This window comes from Pan paniscus, chromosome 5 (assembly GCF_029289425.2).
Source record: "Pan paniscus chromosome 5, NHGRI_mPanPan1-v2.0_pri, whole genome shotgun sequence".
Classification (NCBI taxonomy): Eukaryota; Metazoa; Chordata; class Mammalia; order Primates; family Hominidae; genus Pan; species Pan paniscus.
The window spans coordinates 183,591,773-183,605,967 of record NC_073254.2 but is presented as its reverse complement, the minus strand read 5'-3'; the positions used below and the strand labels follow the sequence as shown (position 1 = coordinate 183,605,967).

The 14,195-nt window shown below is 44.6% G+C and overlaps 1 protein-coding gene across 5 annotated transcripts in view; it reads right to left on the bottom strand.

Annotated features, from left to right (window-relative positions):
* Nucleotides 1-8,889, bottom strand: part of QKI (QKI, KH domain containing RNA binding) — a 159,008-nt gene extending 150,119 nt beyond the window's left edge. For 4 of the 5 annotated variants that reach the window (XM_034963217.4, XM_034963218.4, XM_034963214.4 and 1 more), the window contains exon 1: nucleotides 8,269-8,889. In XM_034963217.4, the coding sequence (XP_034819108.1) occupies nucleotides 8,269-8,410 (142 nt within the window). In that variant the 5' untranslated portion in view covers nucleotides 8,411-8,889. The remainder of the gene's footprint in view (nucleotides 1-8,268) is intronic. The other variant, XM_034963219.3, reaches the window with a different exon arrangement.
* Nucleotides 8,890-14,195: the final 5,306 nt, after the last annotated feature.

Sequence of the window (14,195 nt, the reverse complement as noted above, 5' to 3'; positions counted from 1 at the left end):
CTTTACCTTCACAACTTGAGGCAACAGCAGCAGCTTTTTAGCATATGGAAATATTCCAGGTTTTTCCCTCCAGTTCCCCTTGTGGAGAGGCACGCCACAAAATGGAACAGAGGGCAGAAGTGAGTGTCTTGCTCTAGCTCTGCTGCCCACTTGTCTTGAGACAAAGGCAAGTCACAACCACTCCAGGTCTTAGTCTTTGCACCTATGAAATGAAGATATACTCCCAACTCTCAGGTCCCCTGCAGCTCTAAAACACAATTCTCTGATATAATCTGCAAGGTAAGTTTGAGACCCTGTAAAACTATGACATTGAAGAGTTTACAAAAAAGGTTCCAAATTTTATTTGTTTTTGAGATGGAATCTCGCTCTGTCACCCAGGCTGGAGTGCAGTGGCGCAATCTCCTCTCCCTGCAACCGCCGCCTACCAGGTTCAAGCGATTCTTCTGCTTCAGCCTCCCAAGTAGCTGGCACTATAGGCACACTCTACCATGCCCGGCTAATTTTTAGCAGAGACAGGGTTTCACCATATTGGCCAGGCTAGTCTCGAAATCTTGACCTCGTGATCCACCTGCCTCGGCCTCCCAAAGTGCTGGGATTACAGGCGTGAGCCACCTCACCAGGCTCAGTTTCAAATTTTAAAATTGCATGTTTGTTTTTTTACTATGCATTTCCCTAATTCTACTCTTAAAATGTATTATTTTTTGTTTGTTTTTTCCTATATATTTCAAACTATAAAATCAGCTTAAAAACCAAGGGCTCCCCAATGATTTGCTACTGACCAGGAGATCAGGCCCAGTCTCTACAATGACCTCTCCTGCACTAAAGAAAAAGTGAGGTGCTTACTTAAGGCCTGCTACTTATTCAATCCCGGGGCCAACCTTTCTCAGCTGGAACTTAACCAGCCCCAGTACTCACAAAGCCCAGCTCACATTCACTGCATGTCTTCACTTACAAATATAAATGCCTGCACACACATGCCCTTTACTTACATTGTGACCATTATGTGGAGCCACTTTATGGATGTAACTGCATTTTGATGTTTTCTTTTATTTTATTTTTTAAGACAGGGTCTCACTGTTGCCCAAGGTGGGGCGCAGTGGCATGATCATAACACTGCAGCCTTGACCTCCTGGGCTCAAGCAATCCTCGCTCCTTAGCCTCCCAAGTAGCTGGGACTACAGGCACACACCACCACATCTGACTAATTATGTTCTTTCTGATACTTCAATATCTGCTTATCTGCTAAGCAGAATATGACACATTCTGCTTATAATAAATAATGTGATATAAATCTTACAATCGATTCATTTCCCCAGCCTCAAAATTTAGTTCTATAAAAATATTAGACTAATACATGAAGCAACTTTATGAACATAATTTATTTTGTTAGACGTGATAGGATTGCTGGATTTTCAAAGTAGAGTTTCCGCATCAAGAAACTGAAGACGAAAACATTAAGTGCAGTCCTTTTCTTGCTAATTGTAAGAATTTTAGATAAATCACTTCCGCAACATATGTTTTAAAAATTCATCACAGATTTTCAAACACTGTTACTGCTAAAGCACAGTAATAAACAGTTTAGAGCTTGGTGGCTCACGCCTGTAATCCCAGCACTTTGGGAGGCCGAGGCGGTCAGATCATGGGGTCAAGAGTTCAAGATCAGCCTGGCCAACATGGTGAAACACTGTCTCTACTAAAAATACAAAAATTAGCCGGGCGTGGTGGCTGGCGCCTGTAATCCCAGCTACTCGGGAGGCTGAGGGAGGAGAACTGTTTGAACCCAGGAGGCAGAGGCTACAGTGAGCCGAGAGCACGCCATTGCATTCCAGCCTGGGTGACAGAGCGAGACTCCAACTGAAAAAAAAAAGAAAAAAGAAATAACAGAGCTAAGTTTCAGCTAAGTGAAAGCTTCAATTTATCAGTTTTCTAAGTAATGGCACTGTTTAAAATTAAAGACACACCTGTGTTTAAAAACATAGCTATTTGTGTTAAATGACAATCAGCCACATATGATTATACTCAGCTTTTAAACTAAAATCACTCAAATACAGTCGTTATCCTGAACACACCAAAGCAGCACTTAGGGACAAGAAATCATTCCTATCTATTGTGCCCTGCATGGAGTACAAGAACTATGTATGTGGGGACTTTTAAAAGGGTAACTAACGGGGTGGGGAAAGTTTACCTATGTAATTCCATAAATGCCAAAATTTTCCAAGAGCTGAGATGAGCACTGGTAGTTTTTCTCTGCTTATGAATTGATACCCTTTTGTATAAGGACTGACAAGAAACTATACTATTTAAGTAAAGCAATTTTATCTTCCTAAATCTCCTTCCCAACAATGACAGTAAAGTAAAATTAAGCACTTTGGCAGCAAGTACTACAAATAACATGACATGTTTTTAAGTTATTTTTAAGAAAACATACAAGTGCCTTTTCCCTCTAAGAGCACAAAACTATCAACAATCACACAACTGCTTCATTTCTTAAAATTATTAGACAATATTTCTAATGTCACCTTCAGATTTTCATTTTTTTAAACCATGTGCACATACCCTATCTTTGAGAAACTAGAAATCAAAAAAGGAGGTAAGATGTCAACATGTTTAATTCAACAAACATCTGAGAAGTGTATGCCAGGCTCTAAGGTAGGCACCTTCAAGAAAGTAATTTTAAGAGGGCAGACAGGTAATAATATTCCAATGCTAACTATAATGATCACTCCATAGAAGGTAGTACCTAACACAGACTGGGGTTATAAACAAATTTCTTAACAGTCCCACTAAGATAACAAACTATATTCACCATAAAAGTTTATTGTTAGTTGTGATTTTCTGTTAAGTAAAAAATATAACTGTAAAACACGAAATAATCTAGCTATTTTGGGCCCAAAACTTTTTTAAAGGGGTATAAATATTCCCTAAAAGTTATCATTAAGGGTAAACAACACATTATTGCACTTAAAATTCACATTAAGCTGTCTTAATGTCAAACACAGGAGGGACTGGAGAAAAAAATGAAGTCCCGTTGATCATGTAAATAAAAAGCTGGTATATATCTGTGTGATCTCCTAACATAGGCCCACTCACCACTCCCCATCCCTTGGCCTTAAAATAGAACCTTGGATATGTTCATAACAGCTGACACACCAATAGCAGAAAGTTGCTCAGTGGGCTGCCTTTTAAGTTATCAACAAACAAAAACCAACAATGTCACAGCATTTTCCATCTCCAACAGAGAAGGGCAAGTTTTGCTTACAACTGCAACATCAAACAAATAAATCAAACAAATGTATTAGCTACACTGAATTTCTCAAGTAAATTAAACTGTAGTTCCAGTTTATAAAAAGTTGCTCCTATGATCACACTGGTGTAATTCCCTTGATATAAAAACCAAACCAAACCATAAAAAAAAAAGGAAAGGAAAAAACCACCCAAAAAAAAAAAAAAGAAAAGCCCTTACATGTCTAAGTATATTGGCCTCAAAAAAAAAATCTGAATCATGCTTCAGTGAAGGCCAGGTCAAAGCATGAGGGTTTTATTATACTTCACTTCTTTCATCACAGAAATCTATTTCCCTGAAAAAGGAAACCAAAAACCATTTGCTCTTATGGGAAACTGACCAATTTCAATCAGCTCCAGGACAGCGACAGTGACTAGTGAAGCATTAACAGAAATATAATGTGCATAAAGCATTTAAGAAGTCAAATTAACTTGATTTAACTTGACATTCTCAGTCATTTAAGAAAAAGTGTTCATCCCAAAATACACTAGTAAATGTGACTAGCAAAGAGACCTATTTCTATCAACTCAACTGTGTTACAGTCGAATACAACTTTTACTACACAACATGTAAACTGGATACAGTTTCCAAAGGAATCACCTTCCACCTAACAGGGGAATTTAGCTTTAAAAGTACAGAATGAATGTTTAATAAATGCCCCATAATGATACAACTGATCTTTTCCGTGACTGCCAATATATAGCTGCTGACACCTCCTGGGTGAGAAAAGATAATGGAAAGAAGTGATTATAAATAGTAGCTTCCTTCTTGCTACAACTAATTCAAGGACTGTGTACAAAAGCAATATCTTAGTTCCTAAAGAACAGATTATTTCACCTTAAAATCTGTTTGTTACAGATGATGATTACTGACAACAGTAATTGCTTCTTCAGACAAAAAGAAAACCTTTTTGTAAGAAATCTGTATAGCAAGAGTCCTCTCAATACCAACCACCATATAATTCCTAAGTCAAGGCTTTTGTAAATGAATTCGCAGGAAAAAAAAAATTATGGTAAGAAAACCTTATGATACATCCAATAACAGAGGCAAAAGAAGTGAAAATAAACATTAACATGAAAAAATAGCAACTATTTAAGCAAGTTTTAACGAAATATTTTTACTCATATATTTAAAGGAGAGGGAGCAGGCAGGGTACAAACTAAACTGAGGTCAGACAGAAAGTTTATTGTAAACACAAAAAGACCATCAGAAAATGAAAATATATTTTCAAATCAGTAATACGGCATTCTAATCCATCTGCTCTCTTTTTCTGAGCCACACACTAATTTTTCTGATATCCACGATAAAAAGATTGACTGTTCTTCCTCATTACACATTTTTTATTTCCCTATCAGCAGCTTTAACCCCTCCTCCACCTAAAAAATTGAAAACTCAAAATCAGCTTTTAAAATACTAGTTCTCCATTTTCCCCTAATACAGGATTGTTAAGTCTAATAGACTGTACTCTTCACCTTCTCGATTCTAAATTACAAAACTTTATTAAAACAATTTGCATTCAACTACTGTTGTTTCATTCTCATGACAATAAAAGTCTGTTTTTTTAAAAACCATATATTAACTGCTCTAAGGGTTCAGTTGAAAACGTCTCTCTAAAGGTAGAGCAGTTTAAGACCTAGGTTTTACGTGTAATCCTATAATCATCTCTATCTTCAATAAAAGGTTTCAAACTCAAGTTTATGTCCTTTATATTTTATGACGGGCCCAACCTAAAATGTATTCACAACTTTAAAAAACAACCGTGTTGAAGATACTTCAGTGGAAGAGCTGGCACACACACCCCCACCACCGGCAACAGCAAAAAACAAAACAAAACAAAAACAAGCAGTAAAACAAAAGGACTGTCCACAGTCAAGATACAGACTAAAGGTTAACTTGGCAAGGAATTAAAATACTCATTCTAAAACATCCAAGTCTTCATCAACTGGGAAAACCAGCACACTTAATCCTCAAATTTGTAACTAGCCAAATGGAAATTCTTAGGCTGACAAGCATATTTTTTAAAAGCTTATTCTTTGAAAAATATTTTAAAATAAAAAATTTAAAATCTCATTTAAAATTCCTAATTATCAGAAAATACATCTACTCTAAGTACGATGTTAACTTCATCAAACCAATCACTAAAGTAAAATTTTTACTAAATTTTATCTAAATTTAAAAGTAATTTTTCAGCCAAGCATTATAGGCAAAAAAAAAAAAAAAGTAATGCCTAACCAGAAACAAAAGTCATGATCAATTTGTTTTGGACAATGACAAACCACAAAGGGGTAAAGCACAAGACGCCAAATTTCACAATTAAATCATCCAGAAAAAAAAATGTGAGGACTTCAGAAACCAATATTTTTCTTAAGTCAAATTAAGTTTATAACAAGGCTAACAATTACAGGAAGCAGCTTATTCCACACTAAGGAATAGCCCTTTTTCCTGCATGTTTGTACTGGTCTGATAAAAAACAATCAAACTTCCTCGTCATTATATTGCCCATTTTAAACATACTATATGCCACACAGAAGCAATCTTTACACTGGGGAATTGACAAGGCTAAAACTAAAGATAGTAAGACGAGAGATGGAGTAAACCACATTAAAAGGGGAAGGGGAAACAAACATTATCTAGGAGATATCATAGTGGTCTCTTACATTTAAAACGCAAACGAGTACTATTTCCAACCAGAGAGAAATAAGCCTTTGTCAGAGACAATGACATAATTGAAATTTCTGGATTTGAAAGATTAAAAATTATTAAAGCCTAAGGTTGGAAACTTCATAACAAGGAATCAGCTCTAAATTTAGAGATTTTAGATCAACATAAAAGCACAAGAAGCCTTTTAAAACTAAAGAACGCAAAAGTATGCAGCTTTTTAAATAGTATACATAAGGTGAAAGTATTTTCAAACTTTTTTTTGGAATCTCCTACAGTCTTTGAATTCGACATTTCAGGAATGCAATTTAATTTTAATTAACCCTAAATATTGCCAAGGCCTATTTTCATTTTATCATCGATAAAGGATTCCTTCTAAACAACTGCACTCAAGAAAAAAAACTTTCACCAGAAATTGTTACTAATACTACTAAAACTTTAACTTAACCAAAATATGCCAAGGAGAAGACAGTAAGAGTGTTATTTTGAAACGTCATAAAGTTGTGCCAATAATTTTAAGGAAAGTATTTTCAATGTTCGAAAACACTATATAAACACATTATGACAAATCAAATAATCTATAACTTAAGTTTCAACTAAATTTAATACAGGTCAGTCAGATTGAGTATGTTACACATTTTGTTCCAACCATTTCCATGGTTAAAAAATAACTGGCGCCCCTTAGCGCTCACATTTGGAAATACTCAATTTAAGAGTTCCAGCATTTTTTTTTTTTTTTTTTTGACATTCCAGAAAGTTTTCTGCCTCCACAATCTTTCAAATGCCAACACAAATAGGAAAAGCAGAACCCCTTAAAGGGACAGCTCAGGTTTTCTCTGGAGCAACTTGAAATTAACAGATTTGCTGTTCCAACAGTGGAAAATGCCCATTTCAATGTTGGTGAGTGCTGTATGTTTAACATACGGAAGCAAAACGACGAGAAAGCCGTAACACCTAACCATTTTCTACTTTTAGGTTGTTTCTATGACTTTCAAGACAACAGAACTCCTGAGATTTTTCTTTAACCATTTTTTATCATGGAAACATTTCCGGCCTTTTGTTCTCTAGTGACATTCCAACTCCCCAAGCTTCAAACTCCTGTTCCCCGACTCTATTTTTAAAATCTCGAAATTCTTGCGAAAAATCTAAACTCCATTGTTCATCTCTTCAACCTGTAGTTTTCAGTTTCCTTTACACAGTCCTCCGGTGGTGCCTCTAAGCAGAAAAAAAAAAAAAAAAAAAAACAACTCCTGGCTAGTCGATTTTCGAAACAGACTTTTTTTGTGGTCTTTCTTTTCTCTAGGCGTCCACAGAAACCCACAGCTACTAGAAATTAATACTTCAGGTACTGCTATGAGAACTTCTTAAGGAAATTCCAGAGTTGGTCAACATTAATCTTCTTGTCATTCTTCACTCCCCGCAGCGCTCCATACAGCTTTTTGGAAACTTTGGCTCAATTTTATTTGGCCCTTTCCAAACGTCTCGAAACCCTGTCCTACAAACTCAGGCGGCTGCGTCCCCGGCAGCAAACCCTCCGCCCAAGTTCTTCTAACTCAGGCTGCGCTCCGATCTGTCATCGCGTTATTTCGCACTCCACCCCCCACCCCCACCCCCGAAAAGTGAAGTTCAACTCCCTAACAGTTCTCGCTTCCCCAAACAAAAGGGAAAAAAGTGCTTTTCGCCGTCACTTAGTCCTCCTTGTCGGCTACGCCAGCATAATTTCGGTCTCCTACGGAATTTCTTTAAACTAACGAGCCCCACACTGACTTCCACTTAGTGTTTAACAGCTGCACCAACTCCCCAACCACGAAACCCCGCTTTAGTCCTCACGGGAAGGGAGAGCTCCCGAACGCGGGGCGGTGGGGGTCCGCGCAGAGCAGGCTCGGGAGGCCGAGCGGAGGAGCGGGGCCCGCGCCGGGGACACGCGTCCTCCAGGCCGGCGGCGCGGCGTGGGCCTGCTCTCGGGAGGGCTCGGCGAGGACCACCGAGTCCGCGCAGCCCCCGCCGACCTCTCGGAAATGTGACCGCCAAAGCTAGAGGGGCCGCAGGGCTCACCCCGCAGCCCTCCGCAGCGCGCAAACTTGGACGCCAGCGGCGCGGGGTCCCGGCCGGGCAGGGGGCGTCCGGCACCGGCGGGTCCACCCCGGCCCGCCCGCCCGCCGCAAGCCCGGCCCGGCACCTCCTTTGTGCGTCCTCCGGGCCTCCCAGTCCCCCCGGCGCTCGGTCCCGCCCGGCCGTGACCTTCCCGCCCTCCCCACCATCCCAAGCGGGGAAAGGGGCCGCCCCGGCGGGGGTCGGGCCGGGGCCGGGGCCCTGGAGACGCTCACCTTCGTCCAGCAGCCGCTCGAGGTGGTTGAAGATCCCGCAGAAGTTGGGCAGGCTGCTCATGAGCTTCTTGTCGTTCATCAGCTGCATCAGGTAATCTGGGGTGGGCTTCGGCTTCTCCTTCGTTTCCATTTCCCCGACCATATTCCAGGCTCCGCAGCTCACTCCGCCCGCCGCCGCCGCCGCCGCCGCCGCCGGAGAGGAGGGAGGGGCGGGGGCGAGCCCCGGCCGCGGGCCGCTCGGGACCCGGCGTCCCAATCCGCGCCGGCTCCCGCTCTGGCTCCCGCGCCGAGCCCCGGGGCGGCCGGCACCGCGCGCTCGCCCGCCCCCCGCAGGCACTTTCCGCCCGGGCCCGACGCGCTCCCAGCCGCCGCCGCTCTCGGCCGCCCGGCTCGGCGCGTCCCTCACGAGGCCGGCGGGCTGGCGGGAGGCGGGTCTCGGCTGGCCGAGTGCGGGCGCGGGGCGCGGGCTGCTGGCGCCGGACGAGGAGGAGCCGGGGCCGCCGCTCGCTCGGCTGGTCGAGCCCGCTCAGCGCCGCCGCCGCCTGTGCCGCGGGCTCGGGGGGTCTCTCTGGGCTGGTCCCCGCCGCGGCGCCTCTGCCGCTGCCGCCGCGCTCCGACTGCGCTCCTCCTCTTCCTCCTCCTCCTTCTCCTCCTCCTCCTCCTCACTCACTTGGCGGCGGAGTTCGCCTCAGTTCAGGCGGCGCTGCCAGCGGCGGCGGCAGCAGCGGCGGCGGCGGGGGGAGGGGCAGCGGCGCGGGGAGGGCCGGGGGCGGGCGGCGGGCGGGGCCGCGCAGGGCGGCCGTTAGCGGGTCCCGGCCGGCGCGCTCCCGCTGCCCGCCGCCCCCCGACCCGGGCAGCCGCCGGCGCCGCGCCCCCTCCTCCCTGCCTCCCCGGCGGGGCGGGCGACGGGGGCAACGGGAGCGTGACGGACTGCGGCGCTCGGCGGGCCTGGGCGCAGGGACTGGGTCGCCGCCGTGCGGGGCGCCCGGGGCGGATGGGTGTGGGCTGCGGGGCCGGTGGGTGTGGGCTGCGGGGCCGGTGGGTGTGGGCTGCGGGGCCGACGGCCGCGGGGGGGGGGGCGCGGGGCTTTCCACGGCACGGGGCGGGTGGGGCTGCGGGCGCGGTCGGGGCTGGCGCGGCAGGCGAGAGGAATTCCAGCGGGACGCGCCAGCGCTGCCTCCGCCTCGCCTCCCGTTACTATAGTTTTTTCAGAACCTCTTATCCACCCCGCAGAAGAGAAATTTTTTTTTAACGTCCTGTTGCTTCACAGGGGACTTTCGGGGTGGGCATCACGTGGCCCGACACGTAGCCGTGGGGCTCCAGAGCGCGTGCGCGCGTCGAGCCCGGTCGCCACGCCCCTTCCGAGGGTCGCTCCGCCCCCGTCGGGCCCCGCGAGCGCGCGGTGGGGGAGGGGAGGGCCCCGGAGCGCGCCTGCGTGGGGCGGGGGCGGGGGCGGCAGCCGCCTAGGGGCTGGGTCTGGCCGTTTAGGGCCGGGTCTTGGCCCGTCGCCCACGGTGCGGAGGGCTGGTGGGCTTTCGTTGGCCGTCGGGCCCGCCACGGCGCGGGTCTTGGCTGCGGGGCGGAGGTGGTGCGGGAGAGCCGAGGATAAGAGTTTGAGGCTTTTCGAGGCGCGTGCCGCGGCGTCCGCCTCTGCAGGACTCTGCGCCGGGCGCCCTCGGCCGGCGCGCCCGGCTCCCGCTTTGTCGCCGAGGGAAGCACGCGCGACGCCCCTCCCGTCGCCGCCGTGGCTTCTTTCGGTGTTCGTGATCTGAGAGGCTGGAAAGCAGCACGGCGGAGAGGAGCCTTGCACTCGCCAGGCGGGAAGCCTGCGCGGACACGCGTGCGCACCCACGGGGCGGCGGGCGGGCGTGGGGGGTCCGGGCCACGCGGGCGACGCGCCTCTAGGGAAGCGATCTTGTTGCACCTTCCCGTTATTCTGAAAGCAAGTCGTAGCCAGACCCGAGCGCAGCGGCTTAGCAAATAATAAGGGGAGCGTCAGTCGTGCTCGAAATGCTTCCTTCGCGATGGCGTCAGTGTTCCGTGAGGGAATGAAGCCGCAGTAGGAAATAAAGAGCCTGTGCGCGTAGTCTGAAAAGCAGAAGTCAACATTTTTACAGATGAAGAAAGAATACGGAGGCAAGAGGTCTTTCTCTGCAGTTTGGTGGATTTCCAACATTTAGACTTGTTTGGAAGAATTTCCTCAGCTGCACCAATGAAGTCCTTGATCTATAGAAGTCGGCAGTCCCTAAATCTACGTCTGCATTTTGTTGCAAATCCTTTATAACATTCCATTAAAATAATGCAAAGTTATTTAATATCCAGTTGGCCATCGTGAGAGTAATTCGCGGCTGAGATTTTGTTAATCATTCTGTCTTCTGACTTAACAGTGAATGTAGGTGATTTTTTTTGTAAAATGTTGCTTCACACGAATTCTGAGAATCACCTCTAAGTTTGAATTGTACTGAAGGCACTATAAGAATTTCAAATGAACGCTGAGTAGCCAGTAGCTTCTGGCCTTTTCGTTTAACAAGCACAGAGTTCGTTTTTAAAATTAAGTTACTTTGACAGAGGAAATGTAATAGCCTTGGTAGACAACATTAAAAATGTAACTGTCAGATGTTTTAAAGTCTCCAACAGCCGTATCTGTTTTAGAGCCATAGAATATTTACTTACTGAATTGCCTGTTTAAAGATGAACTTTCTAAATGCAGGGAATAGTAACTTGCAAAAAAGCTATGGTCTCTAAGTAATAAAGGCTGTTTCAGTACCTAGAAAAATCAAAATCAAGGTTTTGATGCTGCTAGTGTAAAAGATGCAATCCCCTTCTTAATGGCCTGCTTATTTATTAAGCTCCTAGGCACTATGCTGAATGCCCTACATGCATATCTCGTTTAATCATCAGTACAACTTGGGCTTAGGTTAGACTGTTATCCCCATTTTACAAATAAGGGGAAACCCAAGAAAGATGAAGTTAAGTAACATGCCCAAGAATATAGCTAGTGAGTCCTGTGTCTGGAATTATAATCCAATTATATTTTATTCTAAAGCTTTTTTTTTTTTTTTTTGCTTTTTTTTCTTGCCCTATCCTTTAAATCAGGTTGAATTTTATGACAATAGTCCACCATTTTTGACCCATAGAAATGGCAGTGTCATAAGGCTCAACCACTTAAACCAGATTAAAGAACAATGATAGGCAATTTTCATTTCCTATGTATTAAATCACTTCCGGTTACAGCATTTGGTAATAGCTACTGTGTGTTAATTTTTTTTTTTTTTTTGAAACAATTTCCCTCTTGTCACCCAGGCTGAAGTGCAATGGCGCGATCTCGGCTCACTGCAACCTCTGCCTCCCTGGTTCAAGTGATTCTCCTGCCCCAGCCTCCCGAGCAGCTGGGATTACAGGCATGCGCCACTACGCCTAGCTAATTTTGTATTTTTAGTAGAGACGGGGGTTTCTCCATGTTGGTCAGGCTGGTCTCGAACTCCCGACCTCAGGTGATCCGCCCCCCTCAGCCTCCCAAAGTGCTGGGATTACAGGCGTGAGCCACGTGCCTGGCAGGTTACCTTTTCAAATCTATGTAGATCACCTCATTTCCTGACAGTCCCTCAATGGTTTCTTATCTCAAAAAAAAAAAAAAAAAGGAAAGAAAAAATCCGAAGAGCTTACCAAGGCCTGCAAGACGACAGGTGTGCCCCTGGTGCATCACTGACCTTATGTCCTTCCTCTCCTCCCACAGCCCACTTGGCTGCACCCCCGTGGAATCCGTCTGGATCCTTAAACATTCCAAGCATGCTTACCCTCCCCAGGACTCTGCCCTTGGTGTTTGCTCTCCTCGGAAAGCTTTTCCCCATACATCGGCGACCCCTGCTCCTATTTATCTTTAGAAGGTGTCCCTTAACACCCTATGTAAAATGGCGCCTTTGTGCACGCAAGCACCTCCTCCCGTCTTCCATCTGCTTACCCCAGGTTCTTTTCATACCATTTGTTTCCACCTAACTATGGGTCAACTCGTTTGCCACTGGCATCAACATTGTAAGCTCCATGAGAAAAAGGAGTTTCTTCTATTAGGAATTTCCAACACCTAGATCAGCATATGGTACACGTAGGCACTTATTAAATATATGTCCAAAAGAAGTATTAAGTACTTGTTGTGGACCAGAAGCTCTGCAAAACCCTTATCTTCATTGTTTATTTTCATCCTTACAGCCAATATTTGAGGTAGGCAGGAAGAGCCATATTTCAGAGATGAGAGGGCTGATGCTTAGGAGGAGTAAGTAGCTGCAGAGGGTCGGGTGCGGTGCTAGTGCCAGTAATCCCAGCATTTTGGGAGGCCAAGACAGGTGGATCACTTGAGGCCGGGATTTTGAAACCAGTCTAGGCAACATAGTGAGACCCTATCTCTCTAGAAAATACAAAAATTAACAGAGTCTGGTGTCACATACCTGTAGACCCAGCTACTTGGGAGATTGAGGTGGGAGGATCAGGGAGGCAGAGGTTGCAGTGAGCTGTGATCACACCATTGCACTCCAGCCTGGGCAACAGAGCAAGATCCTGTCTCAAAAAAAAAATGTAGAAAGACTAACTTTGTAATAATTACGTTATTACAAAAATGTTGTCTTAATACAGTATTGAAAATAAATTACAACATTGTGAGTATATATACAGAATGAGCCTCCAGTTGAAGATCCCTATAATAGGTTTTTTCACTGTGAAAAATTGTCATCTAATATGTTGACACTAAAAATGGTTCCATATTCTAACATCAGTAATTAACCAGGCGTGGAAACATATTTTCTATTCTGTTAAATTTGATTGGCTCTATTTGCTTATTGCTATTCTTAACATTTAAAATAGAAATTTGCAGTATTCCAAACCTTTCTTTATCACCATAGAGTTCTCGAAAGAACTATAATGTTCCTTGGATATAAGATTTAGGGTTTTATGGCTTTTTGTCCCAGTGTTCTTTTTAAAAATCTTAGTCTTTAGATTTTCCTAAAAGGAACTGGGGCATTCTTGGTATCTTCGCAAAATAATTGTTTATTGTCTTAATAGATTTGAGCATCCTTTTAAATTACGAGATGGCACTTTTTTTTTTTTTTTTTTTTTTTACTTTTTAAAATTTTTTTTACTTTTAAATTGTGAGATGGCTTATCAGGTACTATTTAAAAGATTGAAAATGAAACATTTCAAATGTGAATATCTTAAATATTTCCAGTACCTGTCATATGTAAATGCATATCACTAACCCTAAGGCATTTACAGGCTGAGCTGGGAGTTAATAGCATGTGCAGGTACATTTAAAAAGTTAACTAATAAATGCCACGTAAAAGCTAAAGACAAAAATGCTGTGAAAATACCGGTGAGCACCAACATTGCCTGCCCAGAAGCCATTGTAAGACCACACCGGGGAGGTGGATTTGATCTCGAGGCGGAGCAAAGAGTGTTGGGAGACAGCAATGACAGAACTTGGGAAGTGGAAAAGTACCAGGTGTTAGGGTAGGAGTTTCCACAGAGAGTATTTGATGCCAGATTTTGGTTGACCTCGAACATCAAACTAGAGTGTTTGTAGGGGAAGAGCCTTGGGATTTGTGTGTGTGTTGGGATGGGGAGTGGGCGGAGATGGCAGCGGGGGCGGGGGGCGGTCAGGGGGGAGGTGGTCTCCCTAGGTTGTTGCCCAGGCTGATCTCAAAAGGAATTTTTTTTAATATAAAGAAATGAACAAATTAGATAGTAACATGGATTCCTCTCAGTGAACCTTATTTATATCTACTAGTACAAATACAACATTTGTAAAATGAAAGGCGTTGCTCTTCACAGCTGTTCTAATGTTAACTGTGCTGCTTTTTTAAGCCACTGACATGATCATTCCAGATGTAGTACTAACATTTAGCTTAAACTACTGCACAACGGTTAAACGGTAACTGACA